The sequence below is a fragment of the Falco punctatus genome, assembly GCF_963210335.1.
Source record: "Falco punctatus genome assembly, chromosome: Z".
NCBI classification, from domain to species: domain Eukaryota; kingdom Metazoa; phylum Chordata; class Aves; order Falconiformes; family Falconidae; genus Falco; species Falco punctatus.
This window is the reverse complement of record NC_137586.1, coordinates 60,581,445-60,602,121: the sequence shown is the minus strand read 5'-3', so window position 1 is coordinate 60,602,121 and position 20,677 is coordinate 60,581,445. Positions and strand designations below refer to the sequence as shown.

At 38.3% G+C, this 20,677-nt stretch overlaps 1 protein-coding gene across 4 annotated transcripts in view; it reads right to left on the bottom strand.

The window, feature by feature from the left end:
* The window catches only part of FER (FER tyrosine kinase), a 202,445-nt gene that overhangs the window by 62,249 nt on the left and 119,519 nt on the right, over nucleotides 1–20,677 (bottom strand). For 3 of the 4 annotated variants that reach the window (XM_080371961.1, XM_080371963.1, XM_080371962.1), the window contains 2 exons: nucleotides 4,447–4,503; nucleotides 1,273–1,388 (listed from right to left, as the gene is read on the bottom strand). In XM_080371961.1, coding sequence (XP_080228087.1) covers nucleotides 1,273–1,388; nucleotides 4,447–4,503 — 173 coding nt within the window. Of the gene's footprint in view, nucleotides 1–1,272; nucleotides 1,389–4,446; nucleotides 4,504–20,677 lie in introns of those variants that run through there. The other variant, XR_013924856.1, reaches the window with a different exon arrangement.

The window sequence follows — 20,677 nt, the reverse complement described above, 5'->3', positions numbered from 1 at the left end:
TACATCAAAAAGGCATGCGCAGCATGTCTCTACACTTCCCTGCTGCACTTTTTAAAAGCACATTCATTCCAATTTTACTTGAACAGATTAATTAATACAGTAAGTTTTAGAAGAATATAAGGACAGCAGTTTTAATTTCGGGAATTAAACAAAAACATTTACATCTTCTTACACATGAGTCTAATAATATTTGGAGCCTAAACCAGCATGCTATGATTTATAAGGGAAATGAAGGGCAAAGAAGAACTCTGCAGAGTCCATGTACCTTTTTTTTTTTTTTTTAAGTCAGAAACAATTTCCTGACTTAAAGCATCTCCTCTTTTTCCCTTTTTTTCCTGGGATCAAAAGTAAAATACTAACCTACCTGGTAAATACATATTTAGGGAGAAATAACACATATAATGTTTTTTCAGAGTAACACTGCTCCAGTAGTGGCACACTGCTTAACAAATGAAAGATCTTTGCAGTTGCCAAGTTACAAGCTGCTTAAAATTATTCAATAGATATAGTGGTCTAACTTCATTCTCTCAATGTAGACAGTATCTTTTACTTTTCCACATTGGATCATACTAGTTTGGGAGTAAAATTGACAACAGATGAAGCTTTGTAGAAAGAGGGAGCAGGTTAATTTAAACATTTCTGAAGTTATCTCAACACACCCCTCTACTCTGAGGCCTCAGAACCTACCTATCCACATCAGCTATATTCAGAATACTTAACATATTGTGGCATGACTGTCATTTGAAAAATAAGTATGCAATCACATTCTGCCTGACACAGCACAAAATATCTCCACTGAAGTGAACTCTTCTTAGAAAAAGAGTATTACTAAATGGGGTCTATATATTAACCTAGCCACATTTGATCAGCTCTATTAGTCATGCACGTCAGATAGGATTTATGACTGGTATAATCACATTTAAAATTAACAGCATCTTCCAGTCTTCTTATCCCAGTCCTCATGGCACATCTCAGAAGTTTTAAATGGAAGCATTTACAACAACAAAAGTGTGTTTTATAGGCATAACTTGCTCTGCTGAAGAGATAGTTTCATCAAGTGCAGATGCTACTGCATTCACACATTAAAAATGCCTGTGTTTCATTACCAGGGCAACAGCTGTGGAGTGTACTGAGGGGTAGAAAGGAAGCAAAAAGTTTGACTACTGCTTTGAATGGTTTTGAAGGTCAGATTTTGTAAATCCATCTAGTAACAGACCTTGAAAAAAAACCCCAATAACAAGTATGTATTTCGATTAAAATCAGAGAACCTACCTGGCTTCTGACAGAAATTTTATTTTCAGTTCCTGAGGAAGATCTTCTTTACAAGTTTTTACAGCAACAGGAGTTTTATCCTTTAATGTTCCCTTATACACCTCACCAAAATTACCCTGAAAACGAGGCAGGGGGCGGGAATCATTATAAGTAAACAAAATCTTCACAAATATCCAGAATAATAATGCAAACCGCTAATGTAACTGGTAGAGAACCCTGAAATGTGTTTATGAAGGCAAATGAGGTTTTCTTCCAGTATCTGCCCCTAACATAATGTATTTCACACAGATGTAGTACTATTACATGGACACAGTGTATGAGTTCTACTTTGACCTTGCTGGAAACAGAAAAATACACATTAATTGTGTAATTACAGTTTTCTCACAAAACCTCTTAGTAACTTCTACAGTCAACAGACACTGATAGTAGTACCTTTTTTCCTTATTCTTACTCCTGCTCTCTTTCATTTTCACACTATGGTATTTTATATATATAGTTTCTAATTTGCAGTCTGTAAGAGACCAGAAAGTGATCTGTGAACCTAGGATAAACTACACCAAAATAAGATAAAAAATTCTCACATATCCAAGAAAGAAAAAAATCCAAAACAAGAAACCCAAACACATCCAATATTAGTTTTGATCATAAATTAAAACTGCTGCAAAAACCCACATTGTTGCATCTGCCCTGAAAAAGTTGTGTGATCCACATTTTTTTCAAAGCTATGCTCGGCTCTGTAAGGCATGTGTGTGAGGCCTCAGATTTTTTAGGTCTTTAACAGCATAACTCCAGGTGGGGTAAGTTGTTTATTTTTTTAGCTTTCATAGAAGAAAACAGAAATAATGAAGACCACAGAATAATCTCCATCAGATGTATTTTTTTTTAATTAAATAAAAGCAAATGGAAAATAAAATTAGGACACAAATTGAAGGAAGAAGGAAAGTGTGGGTTATAGAACAAAATACTGGTATCAATGAAAAAAACCAAGATAAGAAAAAGAAGAAAACTGAAGATCTCACACTTTTAGCTGAGTTTTGTATTTCCCAAAGAATAAATACAACTCAATTTTAAATCTACGCCTGATAAATTTCCACATGAATTCCACTTCTGTGCCCTGGTATCTGGGGCTGCATGTGACTTCAAAAAATAGTAAATCTCTGCTAGAAATGTTTTCCTGTCTTTCCTGACTAATGAAGATGTCATTACATTATGCATTTGAATATGGTATTTTATTGCCAAAGAAGACAGACAAGGGGAAAAAAGAAACTCACAGATGGAAAAAAGATAATGTGCTGCTAGCAACAAGGTAAGAAATTTAGACCTAAACGCAGCTTTCCAATACTTTATATACTCTAGGATGAGGAAGACATACCTGGCAAGCAAGGCCATAATCTATGATCTACAACAGCAATCTGCCCCTCTAAAATAGCACTTCTAGAGGCCAGGACACCACCTCTGATATCTATAGTGGCATGAGGTACCCATAGGTGAGAAGTTGTGTCATTCCCAACACACTTTTCCTCAAGCCTGCTGGTCAGAAGTATTTCACAGTGAAAGCTGAACCAATGTTAAGGACTACTTCAGTATTGAAAATGGTTTTCTTCTTTATTGAAAAGATTTAATTATTGTGCATATATATAGATAGATAGATAGATAGATATAGATATGTTTTTTAATAAAACATGCTCCTTTCATACAGCTTTCATTTTGTGAGTTATTATAGAATTAATAGTAAATAAACAGACCATTTACACCTGAGGTGAAGGAAAATCTTCGTCTTTTCTAAAGTTTGCATGGTCTTCTGCCTTAGGCTTTCATGGTTTTCCTCATCTTTTCCAGGACACTCAAGACTTATGGACCCTCAGGTTTCTCACTTCCATAGTGAACAGCTGTGTAGTTTATTTAATATTTTGTCATACACATGCTGATGGTCCTTTCATTCTTATCTTTTCTAGTCTGACTGTATTTTTAGAGAGGGATGCATAACAGATTTCTACTGTGTTCCAAGACAGTTTTTATCCTGTTCTGTATTTTTTAAAGAATGTATCCTTCTACAACCACTTTTAAGCATCAAGTTGTCTTCAATCAATGTTAAAAATGCTCTGTGCCAAAAACATGCAATGCACGTGTAAATTCAGTTTAGTAAACTAATCAATTTTCAGATTGCTTTAACTTTCTTTATTCATTAAAACTAATTCATATTTACTTTTTAGCATGACAAAGTTTTTTTTAATGCCTGAAACATCTTTATTTTTCTCCCCTGATACTATTCTGTTTAACAATGTGAAGCTGTCATGGTACATTATGTATTTTGTGCAGACACAAATGCTATGCAGACCCAGCTCTATCTACCGACAAATAATATTTTTTGTCATCTCATTGCCAAAAAGATTTTATCCCGGATAACAGAATTTTCTGACAGTACTGAATGCCCCCATTTCTTGAACAGTTTATCAATTCTTTCAGTGTGTATCATAGTAAGAAGGCAATTATTGCTTTCACTTGTCTCCCCCTCATTTAAGCCTGTTTTTCAGTTTTCGGGAAATCTTTTGGAACACTGCATCTAAAGTGGCACTTGAAACTAACATAAAAATATTAGTTATATTATTAGCATATAAATAACTAATATAAGTGAGGTACGGGGCTTACCTGACTTTAAAGACTTATAGCTCCTAAGCAGTATTTGTGACATAAACTACACTACCAAAAACTTAATTTAATACATACATGATTGTGAAGTTACGTTATATTCAATAAGTCATACAAAAGCAATGAAAATTTAACAAATACTGATTTAATAATCTTATTATATCAACTTTGAAATATAATTTTTATTTATATTAAATAGAAATATAAAATATTTATGGGTTTATATTTTGCAGCATTTTTGGTAAGACTACACGAAGTGAAACAGCCACATCACGCTTTATAGAAATCTAGTTAGCTTATGGGAAATATGTATGCTAGTTGAACACTTTCAGCACACACATTGTATCATTTACCAGTTAATGTGACATATTTATTTAAAGCACAATGCTGTATCTTGTGTATTTAAGAATTGATATAAAAATTGCATACCACAGTAATTTAAAAGATAAGACAAACAGGAAATATCTAGGCTTAATGATTAATATATATTTATTTAAATGTTGTTCAGCTTACTTCATTACTTACCTTGCCTAGTAGTTCTCCCAGTGTGACATCTTCATGATTGAGAACCCATTTCTTATCCTACCAAAAGAAAAGGAAAGAAGAATTTTAAGTCTGTGCAAATACGTAAGGTACAGTTTCTGTAAGATCCGTCTCAGTAGAAGTGGAGCTAAAGAAGCATTAATTCAGACTACTAAATAAAAAGCTTGCCAGGAAGTTTTACATCTAAATGTTTACAAAACAGGTTTAGAAAACTTGCTATACAATAAAATATTGAACTATACCATATAGCAAATTTCCATCACAAGTTTAAGCCTACAACATGACAGTATGTATGTAGATAGACCACTCTGCAATTTTTCACACAAGCTCTGGAAATGGTAACTAGCACCCTGTTTTTAAGTTACTTGAGTCAAAATCAGAAAATAAAACTTCATTTTAGTATATAGAATAATTTATTGCTGTATCAAAAAAAAATAATATTCTCCTCAGCATGTATGAAAAAGTACTGATGTTTCTACTTATTAACAAGACACGTATTTGCACCTCTTACATCTTCTGTGGTAGCTTGAAATATTACAGGCAACTACTTGAAAAGACAACATAACAAATGCCAGTTAAAGTATCTGTTTGGTGCTGTTGACCAACACTGCAAATATTCTTCAACAGTCTAAAGACATATGAAAAACAATTATAAACTTTTTGCTGCACAGATGTATTGAATAAACACTTCCTTAAAATGTTACAGTAGAGTATTTTAAGTCTAATCCATATTTACTATTTTTCCATTTTATTTCTCTGTTAGCACCTCATCTACTTATCACCTCACATTGTTAGTGCTCCTAATGTTAGTGGTAAGGTCCTAAGCATTCTTTATTACTAATGAAAAAGGCAAATATCTAAACAAGTGTAAGCCAAGTCATTAAACAATTTCTCATTTAAGCTCACAGAAAACCAAGCCAAACTGGTGGCTCTGAAGTACACCTAACACATATCAGATTACCAGGTTTTCTGGACCATGCAGGACCTGCAGTGATCCTGACCGGAATACTGTTGTAAATCAAAGTGTCGCTGATCCATACAGCAGCTAACTGGAGTGAGCACAGGTCAGTGACGCGCTGCACAACCTTGGCATCAGGATGAACTCCACCAGCACACTGCAACAGAGCCTGCAGGGAGCTCCTGCTGGGGACCAGCCATTGCACCACCTGTGTGGCCTTGCCTTCATTTGCAAGTGCTCCAAGAAGTTCTCATGTGGGCATCCTTTCTGTTTGCCAGTAGAAATAATGGACAGAGTTGTTTCCTTGTAAGGAAGTCCTGTTATAGCTTAAATGACCCAAATGTGAGAATCTCTGTTACAGGCAGGGAGTGCCTGGCATGCTGCATGTGGATCAGTGGCCCATTCAGTCCTACACCCTCCAGGACTCCCACTGTCTAAAGGCATGCAAGATTGTCTACGCTATTCTCTCCTTACAATCTTAACTCTATAGATAGCATTTTAAATTATACCTTACGGACTCAGAGTGCCTCTCTTACTGGGATCGTAACAGTACCTCCTGGTGCAAAACGGGAGTTTTCCAATTCGTGTAAGTACCTAACAGCAGGGTATGAAGAAAAGGGAGCCAGACTCTTCTCAGTGATGCTCAATGACAGGACATGAGGCAATGGGCACAAATTAGAAAACAGGAAAGTTGTTACAAACATAAGGAAACATGTTTAGTGTGAGGGTGGTCCAAGACCAGAACAAGTTACTCAGAGAGACCTTGAAGTCTTCAGCTGTAGAGACACTCAAAACCAAACTGAACACAGTGCTGGCAAATCCACAGTAGCTGAACTACTACTGCCCGAGTTGAGGAGCTGGACTACACAATCTCAAGAATACCCTTCCAACCTAAATGAGCCTGTGATTCAAAGACAGAGAAAAACCTCCTGTAAGTAAACAGACAATAGAATCACAGAATGGTTTGGGTTGGAGGGGACCTCCAAAGATCATCTAGTCCAACCACTCAGCTGTGGGCAGGGACATCTTTCACAAGATCAGGCTGCTCAAAGCACCATGCAACCTGATCTTGAACATGTCCAGGGATGGGGCATCCACAGCTTCTTTGGGCAACCTGTTCCAGAGTCTCGCCACCATCACCATAAAAAATCTCTTCCTTTCAGTTTAAAACTGTTGCCCCTTGTTCTGTCACTACAAGTCCTGGCAAGAAGATTCTCTCCATCTTTCTTGTAAGTTCCCTTTATACAGTGAAAGGCCACAACAAAGTCTCTCTGGAGCCTTCACTTCTCCAGGCTAAACAACCCCAACCACCCCAGCCTTTCTTCACAGCAGAGGTGTTCCAGCCCACTGATCATTTTTGTGGCCCTCCACTGGACTCAATCCAGCAGATCCATGCATTTCTTGTACTGGGGACCCCAGAGATGAAAGCAGTACTCCAGGTCGGGTCTCATGAGAGTGGGCCAGAGTGGGAGAAGCCCTTCTCTCACCCTGATGGCCACCCTTTTTTTGACGCCACCCAGGACAGGGCTGGCCGCCTGGGCTGCAAGCACACATTGCCAGGTCGTGTCCAATTTTTCATAAACCAGGATCCTCAAGTCCTCCTCTGCAGGAGTGCTCTCAATCCATTCATCACTCAGCCTGTCTTGATACTGGGCATTGCCATGACCCAAGTGCAGGATCTTGCACTTGGCCTTGTCGAGTTCACAAGGTTCCCATGGGCCTTCTACTCAAGCCTGTCAAGGCCTCTCTAGATGGGATGCCTTCCCTCTAGTGTAACAATTGACTACTCAGCATGGCGTCAACTGCAAACTTGCTGCGGGTGCACTCAATCCCACTATGTCATTAATAACTATATTGAACATTACCAGTCCCAATATGGACCTCTGAGGTACACCACTTGTTACTGATCTTTGCCTGCAGCCATCCAGCCTGTTCCTTATCCATCAAACAGTCCATCCACCAAACCCATCTCTCTCCAATTTAGCAACAAGGGTGTTGTGTGGGGAATTTGCTTTTTTGTTATAGGAGCAACTTGCCTGTAATATGCTATGTGAAGGCATGTTATATGCTGAGAACCAGGTATTACATAAATAAGAATTCTGCCAAATACTGAATCCCAACAGAAAGCATTGCAACAGTCAACATTGCCTTTAACATTATGCATAATTACTATTTTTTTAGTTATTAGTGAGACATGTAAACGATACATGAAATTTTGACTCCCTAGGTAAGAAAGCCATTTTAAAAATCTATCTAATATATTTATATACTCATCCCTGCCATGGCTGAATTCTAGGTCACTATTACAGAACATTACGTATGACCAGGGTACAAAGCTTTACGAACAGCCTTTTCTGTAACATAAAGCTTGAGATCACCTTAAAAGAAGGTGTAATACATTTTTTATTTTTTCAAACTGTGAAAATCTTTCTTCCCCTTCAGATGGGGGCTAAACCTTTAACAAAACGTTCCCCACTGGCAGCACTGTGAATTGGAACTATTTCCTTTGACCTACACAAACCATAAAGTCTGCTGTCAACTCCTAAGGAAGGTGCAGACTAGTACTGACTTCTGTTTCCCTGTTTTTACAAGGAGAAAACGATTCAGCAGGTAATCCAGAGAAGTTCTGGGTAACTGAAAGAATTAAAGGATTACAGAAGATTTATGCTGCACAGTGCACCTTGCTGGGAAGGTGGCAACTCATTACTAAGATCCACATTTGACTGAGTTGAATTTAGCAGAGGAAAAAAAAGGGCAGAGGGTGGTGGTGGTGGTGAGATCATTGCTATTGCAATGTCTATGCTTTTTTCTTATGCATAACTTAATGAAATCACACAGACCATTGCTCTTGTAAACTGTGCTCAGTGCACATTCTAGAGACTCTTGAATACCTCTATTGAGCCAAACTTCCAGCACGCAACTCCTGTCAGCCCCTCACATGAATTCTTCTACCATATCACCATGCTCTGTAAAAGGGATCCATGCTTTGCCATTCATTTTCCCTGGGTGAGGTACTGGCAGCCTTGTGAGGAACTCTGCAATAACCATGAATTTATTTTTCTCCTATACAAATTATTGATTAAAAATACTGCCTCACTGATCAGACATCATAAGTAATGTATTTACTTCATCTCCTCTTCTCGATTTTGCTAAAAATCATAAATATTCTGTTCGCTACAGATTTTCTAGATAATTTTTTCCGATTGGATGTCTCATTCAGAAGCTGTTACACTAGAAACAGGATGTGCTATCAGACTGCACATTTTCCTTTACCAGTAAGGCTCCAGTTTAAGAAAACAATTTACAAAGGAAGCTGTAAAGAAAAAACCCACACAATGACTACTTGGAGGTGTTAACATAATAGTTCTTAACAATGAAATAAGTACTGCAAAACCCAACAAGTTATAGAATTAAAATTTAATGGATTTTTTTACCACTTAATTCCAAGGATTCAGTACTTCAGTGCATGATTTTTTGCAAATATTGACATATCATTGCAAAGGCTTGTTTATGAAGAAAAAATCTGACGCATAATCATTCAGAGGACTGATTAAAGAAAACAGCACCATCAACTGGAATCAAATGATCTGTTGAAGGATTTGTTATCACTGTATCAGGAAATTATACCAGTGTAATCCATTCATTACATTATCATGGTTCTGCCAGATTTTTCACAAAGAATTATTCAGAGTTTGATCAGCTTTGTTACTGAAGTTCTTGTGCTTGGTTTAGAAAGAAAAATCTTTATTGATGAACATATTCAAATTGTGCTGCCCTGCTAGTATCAGTTTCACAAAGCATCAGTAAATGAATATTCATCTCAATGGTACATAAATTGACAGTTTGCTGCTTATAAAAGCTTTCTATGAATGGAAATCTTTAATTACTTTTGTAGGTATACACACTACATCTTAGATTTAGGTGACTCATCATACGTGTCACTTCTACGGCTACATGGGCTACATGGCTCAGACAGCAGACTGAAAACGTGGCAGGTACTGCTTCAACAAGCTTTCTGCTTCTAGCTGGAATCGCTTCAGAACTGTTCTTTCACTTCTCATCAGGTACCACCTGCACAGACCTCAAAAGCAGACAGCTAAAGGAAGCGATGCAATCCTTGGCATACTGCACTCTTTTTGATTGCACTTCTCGCCATTCATTTAGTCTTTTAACTTGTATTTACAATGGAACCTGACACCAGTAACAGACAGACAACCCACATGAGATTTGCATAAGATATGTACTGTCACACAATTAACACAACAGAAACTGTACCCCAAAACTTCTAATTTCTCTCCCCTCACCCTCCTTTCCCTGCCTCTTATACAGCCTTCACTTTGTGTGCTATCATTGAGCTTCCGGATAAAGAGATGGCAGCTTTCATAGTACATCCTACTCCTTTGAAAACTAAACTAATTCACTTGAGGATACTTTTCGAAAGAGGAGAAAAAGTTCAGGTTGCTGCAGGACATTTAGTACTGTAACGCCTATGCAGAGAGAAGTACTTAAGCCCTAGCACTAGCTAAGCCTGTAATTTTCTCCTAAGATTGTAATTTCCTCCTAAGGTACATGACCTCTTATGCACTGAGAATAGAGGCTGGAAGCCTAACTCAGAGCTTTGCATTCTGTGACGGTAGTGAAGCACTTCCAACTATGGTCCCTAAGCCCCTCTGTGAATTTAACTCTGAACCTGCAGATGGTCCCTCTGTCCCGCAGCACTAGTCAAGTTGAAGAAAGCATTTCAAATATAAGCATTAAGTTAAAAAAGCTGGAGCTTCACATACATTAGTTTTATCTAGTATCTTAAGGCACTTACGCAGTGATATAACCCCTGTTAAACTGCACCAAAGCAGTTTTCTCAGCAGACAGTAACAAAGAATCTAAGAGAAGAGATGCTGTCATCTACATCATACCAGTGTACAATTCTGGCATTAAAAATGAAACTAACTCTATTTTCTATTTTTCAATGTGTTAGAAATCCATTTAAATATTGTTTCAAAACAAAGTGTCACTTGTCCACATAATTAACTTTAATTAATGAACTATAATATGAACAGTACTGCAAGGTGGATAGTAACAAGGACAAGCCTGTTCCTACTGCAACTATGTTGTCTCACCAATTCTGCTCAAATAGCAGAGTTATGTCATCATTCAATATTTTCATTGCTACCAATAATTAAATAGATCAATTAAGCACACAAAGGAATGGATGCATATTAGCATATCATAAGCAAAAGTTATAAATTAAGTCATGTCTTTTGTCTTTTTTCTGTTGGTTCATAAACTACATAATCTTCTGTAAGTGCTTAACACTGATCAGGAATAGAATGTAAGTATTTCTCCAGTTAAATGCTGTTACTCTACAGATTCATCATGCATGAGAAAGATATTGGAAGTTACAAAAGGAATGTGACAGCAAAATGGGGAATAAAAATAATCTTTAGTGTAGGTATAGATAGTCACTGTAATGCCCATCAGTCTAAATCACAGAAATTTTCACTTCAGTAGAGTTTCTTCTAAACCAAATAGAGCAAATCCATACATTTCCATACCTAATCATAAACTAAGCTGAATGACAGAGGACAGGACTCCTGTTAATGTCACTATTATTCCCCCAGAAAGAAGCTGCTTACGATGTAGCCCTCTTCTTGTAAAACTACTGTAAATTTTTACCTCGTGCTTGTTCACATTTTCCTGTTGTTAATTTTGGGCACTTTAGACAAACCCAGTTACAGAAATTAGTGCTTGAGCACATTTGGTTTTGCTTTATGATATACCTTATTTCCAAATGGTATTACTTAAGAAATCCAGAAACTTTACCAAATTCTCCTTTATTTATGTTCTCTGGTTTCCCCCAGGAGGGGAAACTGAATTACATGAATGCCATACTTCTCAGCCAAGCACAAAAACTGGTGTGGCTCAGCTCAGACAGAGCTTTAGCGCTTCTTAGGAGATAACCCTTTATCAGACATGAGGACCTACCTGACAAAAGCACGCCTTTGAGATTCTCTATGGAAGAATACCAGGGAAAAGACAAGACACCTAAAGGACAGGAAGGTACTGCCTCAAAGTGCCACTTCTTTGAAGGAAAGTGAAAGACACACAAGAACCCTACTGAGACTGCTCCCGTTAGTACATGGTTGTTTCCACAGCAGGCAAAGAGGTTCCTTCTTCCCTGGCTGGGAAATGTATTAATGTCTTCTGAAGCCACATCCTCCCACCTATTTTGTTCAATGGTATTACCACTTCCTGCTTATTCTCCTTAGTTACAGAGCAGCTGGAGCAGCAGTGTGTAGGTAGAGAGGGCTGGTTGCTCCCTGGAGCTAAGCAGCTGCAGGGGACCTCAGCTGCAGGAGCCAGCAGGGCTGATGTTCTCCAGTCAGGACCCACCGTGCTGCCCTCAGTGACGGAGCAGGGCAGCCTGGGCAGACAACCTCAAGTTCAGATCGGCCAAGTCTGTGGTGATAAAGCAGGTCTGGGGTCAAGCTGGGAGGTCAGCCTGTGGGTCAGGGTCAGAGGGAAGGCGAGTGAGAGGGACCAGCATCAGACACAGCCCCATGACCGAGGCGGTGCTGAGGTCAGTCCAGAAGCCAGCCGGGGGTCAGGGTCCCGGCGCAGATGAACAGGGTGCGTGGCCAGGCACAGGCAGGGCTGTGAGGCAGCAGAGCTGGGCCTCAGGTGGGGCTGAGCAGTACAGCCCCAGCTGAAAGCGGCTGCCACGGGGCAGGGTGCGACCCTGCCTGGGACCTTCTCCCCAAGGGGGTAAAGCCTCCAGCTGAGGTCTGGAAGGAGCAGCCCTCAGCTGCATTATTGTATGTTGGTCCTGAGCCCCAGCCAGGAGTGGAGATGCTCTCAGGGACCTTACTGAGCTAGCTGTTTACTAGTAACATGGCTGGCATCCTATCACTGTATCTAACCTTTGGATATAATGCTAGATCTGATGGCCAAACACTGAGAAACAAGTCGTCAACTAGGCAATTCACACAAGTGGCCTTGACACTGCCACCTTGCCCCAATGGTCAGGTACTAGCTAACAGTCACTATACTGAGGGTTTATATAAACAACAGTCCAGTACTGAAGTACCTTTCCAGACTTTCTGAGGCTGTCCAGGATACTTGTTTTGTTTTCAGCAAAGACAAGCATTTTCACAGAGGAGAGTTATTTCAAGAGTTAACTGTAACTCACAAAAAATTCAAACAAACCAGTAATTAAAGAAATAAAACTTATACCGGTGAAGAAGACTACTTCAAAAATAACCAGAATTTTCTCTTTTTATTTGTAAAATGAAGTATTCTGGATATGAGATGATGTTAGTTAAGTTTCATGGTTCCCTGGACCATGGTAAGCTTCAAGCCTTGACTAACCAGCAGGGAATCAGTTGTGCATCGTCCTTTCTTCAGCGGAGGTGCAGGTACTGGAGTTGCGTGCAAGGCCACAGAGGCCATAGTATGAACAGCAGATGACCACTGTACAAGATGCAACCTCATTTTTCTTTTTCTGACCTATGAGACTGAAATGTTATCACCATTACCCAAGATTTCTTCCAAACATAAGCTCAAGTTTGAAGCAGTTTTCCTCCTGCCTATCTCCCTTCATTAGCAGAAACCACATCAAAGAAATCACAAATTATTATGCCAGGAAGAAGGCTTACAAATTAGTTGCAGTGAATTATAACAGCTTTGAATAAAATGGAAAACGTAACCTAGAATGAATACTTAGTGTTCAAATTCCCCTAGCATTATTTTTCTTTAATTTTTGTTAACAATTTCAATCATGAGGAACTCTAAAATGGTACTTTTTCAAGTTAACAACTAGCAGTAAGGCAATTAGATACTAAACATTTTTAAAACAGACATTTTGGGAATTAGATATGAATTTATGGGCCTCAGCTTAAACACTTGGTTTTAAAAATCTTACCATTTCTAATAGGAGAAAAAGGGATAAAAAGAAAATTCTTTCTGGGCTTGCACTTAGAGTACCATCAAACAAAACCAAGACCCTTACCCAGAGTCCAAAGCAAGATTTGTAAAAGAGGAAGAGTAAGCAAATCTTGATCAGGTTCCATCACACTATGAATTTAAATAAGACTTCTACGTTATCATCACTGTTATTTACTTATCTCATGTTCCCTGCCACATTTACTCCAGCTAGTTCAGACCACATTAAAATCATAAAGCTAGATTCCATCACACTAATGAAGGCAGGATCTATAGCAAGTTCTGCCACTGTTTTTCCTCTTAAGAGTAGATATAATGAAAGCAAAGAAAGGCTAAAAGCCTCTAAAAATTGGAAGCCTTAGTTGATTTAGGGAACACCAAAATGACTCAACCAAAAGCAAAACAGATTGCTTTAAGAGAACTGAAAACCTAAGACTTCCCAACCTAAGAATCTATCTGAACAGAACATATGGAATTTACCAAACATCTAAATATTCCTTCCTTTTAACCCAACCCAGGAAATTCATCACCAGCATGACTCGAAAATACCCATAAAATAAAGGGATATTGTCAGAATTTCATTAGCATGGTACATAAACATGCCCTATGCCTGTTTCTTCATGCTGTAAGCAGAAACAATGCATTCAGAGAAATATTTTGAAAAGTAGTATTTTGCTTTCCTTCTTCCAAATGAAATAGAAAATATCAATAGTATGAATTACCACAGTCAAGAGCAATTCCTCCACACAACACAAAAAATGGAAAGTCAATCTTTAATTTTCAGTATTAAGAATAATTACAGTAAGATTCCTTTTAATGGTTAAGAAAACAATAATTGCAGATAATTTTTCATCATAACTTAATGCACCAGAGAAAAGAAAAAAAAAAAAAAAAAAGAAAGTAACAGGTGTGTACATGTGGATAGGGCCCATCAATGCAGAAATTTTTGACGCCACCTATGCCAGTAGATCTAATGTACATATCAATTTCATGAATCATAAACTGTGTTTCAGGTCCTTCAGATTAAGCACAGAAATAAAGGTAGCTAGTGGAAAAGATTTTTCATAAGAACAAGTCTGTTCTACAAGAGGGGTTTTGAAAATCCCCACTGGCAACTTCTTTAAAACTGTTTCAGATTACTCTGAAAATAAAGCTGTAAAAATTGTAATGGAAGCTGTTCTGCATTATTATCAGCACTGTATTAAGCCACACCGATGAAACCAATGTTAGCTGTAAAACAGAATAATAGTGCAGATAGGTATAGCTCCTTGGAAAAGGTACTATTTCATCTGACTTGTTATTGTTCATAAAAAACCACTGTGAACGTCAGCCTTTCTGCTGAACTAAATTCTAAATGGCCATAAACCAAGAGGGTAGAACTGAGATTTGCAAAAGCTACTATGTAGTGTATAAACTGTAGAAGTGACCTCAGATTAACTGCACAGCTTTTCTGTGAACAGTCTTTCCTGAAGATCAATAGACAAAATGACTGTAAAAATCAACATACAAAATCTGTTTTCTTCACTTTTTTTTTGGAAGGATGTGCAGCATTTCCCCAAGTTTATATTCTCTTATTCATCAAAGGACTAGAAAGATGCTAAGGATCTTTCAGGAAAAATACCAGAAATAAAAAAAAATAAAGGAGGAAAAAAAACCCACCAAACTGAGAAGGAAGACACAGAATTTAAATTCCTTAAGCACAGGAAAAGGAAAGTCAAGTTTATGTCAAAACCACTGTATTTCAAACACATTAAAGAAACCTAGAGCATTCCTCTCTAGTTAATAAATTCAGCTCCCAAACCAAACTACTCTGAATTGCCTGTTAACCAGATATATGCAGAGAAATTATCTGCCCTTTATCAGATATGCCCTCCAAAACAGTGACAGTCTTCTGTACGCTGAAAGACAGAGCTGTGTGATAATGTAGTTTTTCATTTAGGCATTCTGTATGATTAAAAAAGAGAGGAATGCAAAAGCACATTTAGCTTTTGTGCTTCAAACAGGCATCAATAAATACACTCAAATGGTTAAAATCAGCTAGGATATTTTCACATATGCACAAACAGTTTTACTTCCACCCATGTGCATGAAGAGGTATATACTGCTGGGGTTGTGGGACTACAGATGTATATAAAAATGTCCAAGAGAGTCTCCTTGAACTACGTAAGATACTTAGCCACATTAGTTTCATTCCAATTTAAAACATCCAGGTGTTTCCAGTTAGCTGTTTTCTCTTCCCCAGGAGATAAAAAAAGTAACTGATTCTTTTGGCAATATCGACACACTAAGGTATACTCTCTGCAAGACTGCTCCTTTACGTAGCAAACAGTCCTTCCAAAATAATTTCTATATTACAGTGATTAGTATGCAATACCTTTCAAAGAGCTGCTATTTCCATATCACAGCTTCTACTAAATTACTATTTTGTTCAAAACAAAAGCCCAAGATCCTTCATCCTATCCCTTCCTAGCCACATCTGCTTATCTTGCATTGGCCTTCATGATCTTCAGATAACATGTTAAAACCACTGAAACGGACTAGAATTAACCTGGCAAAATTTCAAATACACTGTTATATTAGCTTACTTTGTGATTGAAAAAAAGCAAGAAAAAGGCAAAGCCACACAGAAAGGAAAAGAGAGTGAGAACACCCACCTCTCCCACACATACACACCTTGGTGGCACCAGCAACCTGTTCACTTGACTCAGCTATAACATGAAACTGCAGCTTTAATTTGTGAGACATTTTTCAGTGTGAACATCAGTAAGCTCCGCCTGCATTCCAAGCAAGACAGACAATGGCTTCTGATCAGAAGTCATACAACATTACATAAAAGCTAATAGTTTAAATGAAGCATGTTGCATTTTTTACATCAGATACACATTGCTCTTTAACAAGATATTGCTAACTTCTCACACACCACTAACTAATTAGTCAGAACATCTATGGTGGCAGAAACAGCACCGGTCAGTGAAGGACACACAAAGGGAAGAAGTGGTACAGACATACCAAGAGGCTCCCCTAAATATTAGAAGCGTCAATTATTACTCATGTACTCTTCTGAATGCTGTACTTAGCATTTTTTTTTTCTCATGTATTAATTACTTCAGCTTGATAAAATTTTCCTATATGGTCTATGGCAACCTACTCTTTGTTACACCTTACTCTATCTTCTGTGTCTTTCTAAAACTCGTCTGAGAATTAATTATGCAGTGTCCTCAATGCGTCAGAACTCCTTTTGAACAAAGAGGTCTATAATTAAGCAAACAAATTTACTGTTCATATTTTTTTAATTTAAAACATGAACACGGTGAGATAAGGAAAAACATCTATGTCTAGAATTTAACTTCTTTAGCTTGCTTTTGTTACTTGGAAAGCACTGTAAGTCTACAAGTCTTTCTGCTGGTCATTCTGTAAAACACTTTAACTTGGAAAGAATCACCCCTTTTCACTTCATTCATCTGTAGAAAAGAAATCCATTGAAAGCAGTGTTTCAACTTTCAGAAGCACGTCACCCTCACAGACATCTAGCCCTTCAATGTGCCTTCACAGAACCACAGAATGGTTGAGGTCTGCAAGGACCTCTGGAGGTCATCTGGTCCAACCCCTGCAGGTATTTATATACATTGGTAAGATCACCTGAGCCTTCTCTTCTTCAAGGCTAAACAGTCCCAGCTCTCTCAGCTTTTCCTTGTATGAGAGATGTTTAAGTCCCTTCACCACCTTGGTGACCCTTCATGGGACTCTCTCCAGTATGTCCACGTCTGTCTTGTACTCGGGAGACCAGCACTGGACACAGTACTCCAGATGTGGCCTCACCAGAGCTGAATAGAGGGGAAGGATCACCTCCCTCAACTTGCTGGCAGTACTTTGTTTAATGCAGCCCAGGATGCTGTCTTTTTTGACACAAGAGCATGTTGCTGGTGCATGTTCAACTTGATGCCCAACAGGACCGCCAGGTCCATTTCTGCCAAGTTGCTTTCCAGTTAGGCAAGCTCCAGTATGTACTGGTGGCCTCTCAGGTGCTGGACTTCGAACTCCTTGTTGAACTGCACAAGGTTCCTGTCAGCCCATTTCTCCAGTCTGTCCAGGTGCCTCCAGATGGCAGCATGACCCTCTGGTTTATCAGTCCCTTCTCCCAGTTTGGTGTCATAAGCAAACGTGCTGAGGGTGCATTCTGCCCTATCATCTAGTGCATTAATGACTATGTTAAAACAGGATCAGACCCAGTATTGACCCCTGGGGTAGACCTGTAGTTACTGGCCTCCACCTAGAGCTTGTTACACTGAACTCCTCTCTCTGAGGGTGATCTCAGGCTTAGTAACCACAGTGGATACACTATGTAAACCACTGGCAACCTTTTTAGCATTGCAACTGACTGAAAGGGCAAAACTAGGAATAGCATTATGAACTGATTATGAGATCCAGGCGTTGCACTATATAGTACACTAAATACAGTATTTGCCATGCATGTAAGGCATTCTGAAGTCCTGTCTAACCTGGACCCTGAACTCCTCCTTAATCAACGCTTACATACCTCTCAAACAGACATCTTGAGTATTCAGACACTATTACACACATCCAATGCACACAGCTGATTCAAGACAAGCCCTGCCTCCCTTAGTGTGGGGCTGCTTCTGTGTGCATCCTTTGCTTCTCCACAACCGAAATGTCCAAAGACAATGGACTTCACCAAAACAGTTCAATTCTTCTGTGGCTTGATCTTGTAGAATAACATATCTGTGATACATGTGATGAAATGCCAAGAAACTTAAGTGCAAGCAATCCTTAAGGAGTAATTGTATTTTTGGCAGTAACTACAAGATAGCTTCTGGAGATTCACATATATCTGTACAAGCACTATGCCACTGTAGATACTGATGGAAAAGCTTGTTTTGTTTCATAAACAGTAGCTATTTATTTAAATATTCAAGAGCAATTTCCAACTGAACTGCTCACTTTGAACTTGCGGTGCAACAGGTATAAAAATAAGCACTATGCTAACAACAACATTTACTAGTAGAAATTCTGGGGCTCTCCCATCCTTATAAATATATTACTTGCAGATTGCTTTTTGCTCTGTTGGAACGCCAGCAACCAAAGGCTGGGAAATAAAACTGAAAAAAGGAAAGTGTAGGTACCCAGTAACCCCTGACAAAGAACACGCGGAAGGTGAGGTGCACTCACACTGTATACAGAAGGACAGAAAAGCCCCACAGCTCGACCATTCTAGGAAACTTCCGCATGCACAACAGACAGTACACTGACAAGAGCCTCAATTACTAGCAAGTAATTTCTCTCAGTATCAGATACAATCACCTTAAACTTCCAAAACTCATTAAGACTGTTTCTTTAAAACAGACTCTGTAAATCTATGGTAACATACGTACATTCTAGCACGTATACATACCATAATCACAATAGTTGTGACAAGAATAAATTGTGCTTCTTAGAGGTTTTTGTTGGAGGACTCCTGAGGTATTTTATGTACATCCATGACTTGCTCCACTTACTGTAATGTACCGCAGGTAGGAACCCAACTCAAGGGAATCTTCTATCAAAAATGACCCGCCCTATGCCTAAAACCAATATGCACTAGAGGTACAGAATCACCTCTTTTAATGATGTTTTACACATTTACACAAGATCATTGCACATCTGGAGTGGTTAATAACAGGACACACTCCTTTGCTTTAACACTCAGCTTCAGCTTGACCTACTTTTACCTTCCACACTTGAAGCTTCACGTTTGGCTGCCTTATGGAAAGAGACAGATATACACGGTACACATAGAGAAAACACCCTCCAAGCTTCACATACACTACCAATTATATTTTGATCACCAAAATGTTTATTTTATTAGTAAGCTTTAGATGTGTTTATTGTTGGTAGTCTGCATACAAAATCTAACTCAACAGTGAAGATATTTCATGATGCTTAAAACAGACAAGCCTTAAGTCCACTGCTCTTCTACACACAGACATGCAAAAGTGAAAACCATATATTTATCAGGTTTCCTTTCATGTATGTGAATGGAGAAGACAGTATGCATCTGAAGAAGACAATGACATGCTAAAGGGCAGTGGTATATATTCACCAGCAACACCATGGAAGGTCTAGGTACACTAAAGTTTGCAGCTACAGAAAGAACAGGCATCTATTCTCTTATCTCTCCTACCCAGGAAATCAGGAAAAAATAGCTTGCTGTGATGCCATCACTTTCCATGCAAGTTTCTTGAAAAGGGCTTTGATGGGAGTCCACGAACCACATGCACCATCCTACTATTCCATCAGAACACATGTGCTGGCACCAAAGCACTGCAGGGTCTTTTTATGACAGGGTGATCTTCCTGAGAGGAAGTATTACTTCCTCTGAATAGCACACTCTGTTTATGATACGGCTACTGGAATTGCTAGTCCAATTTATACCCAGAATTTTAGTCTGCAAGCCCCGTGACTATCACTATCCTACTCTTCCAATATATATTGGTGGAAACCTCAGGTACTTCTGAGATAATCTGTGAAGATACACCACTGTGAATTCCAAAGCAGACAACTACTATAGCAGACACATCATTTGCTACAATTACATAAAGCTCCACACAAACTAATCTATACCAATGTGGGGACGTAGTCAGCATTTAATACTAAAAAAGTTCAATTTTAACAATGTCAACCTAAGCACTGATTTACTGCAAGAAACAGTTTTAACAGCTCTAATAGCAGAAAAAACAACTGTTCAGCACTCTTCCTCTGCCCAAATAGAAACATGACAACATACTGTTTAAGTATTTGGCCATTTTGATGTTACAACATGGTAAGCTATTTCAGCATAAGTATTTACTTATTGATAAAACCTATAGAGAATTACATTCTTGGTTAAGAACAACAACGCCCCCCAAAAAAAACCCCAAACTATAAATTTACATGTAACATTTGTAGCTAAATTACACTTCTTTTCTTGTAGTACATTTCAGTACCTACACAAAGTCATATACAAAGATGAAGGCATCTGGTATCAAAAAAGAATAGATCAGAAAGGCAATATACTTAATGACAAAGCAAACTGAAAGAATAAAATGGAATCAAAAATCATATTATATTCCTTACTACCATCTCTGCCAACAATCCTGTTTTTCTTGTATCTTTTGGCCACATTACAAAAGGAAAACAAAAGCAAAAAGCCTAGTTGGTGTAGTATGTATGTCTTCAGCTGATCTATATAAAGAATCTGTCCATATTAACTATCGCTTCATCATCAGACTAAGAAACATTTCTTGGCCATTCTTTTGAGCCTCTAAATAAAAAGTTGTTTCA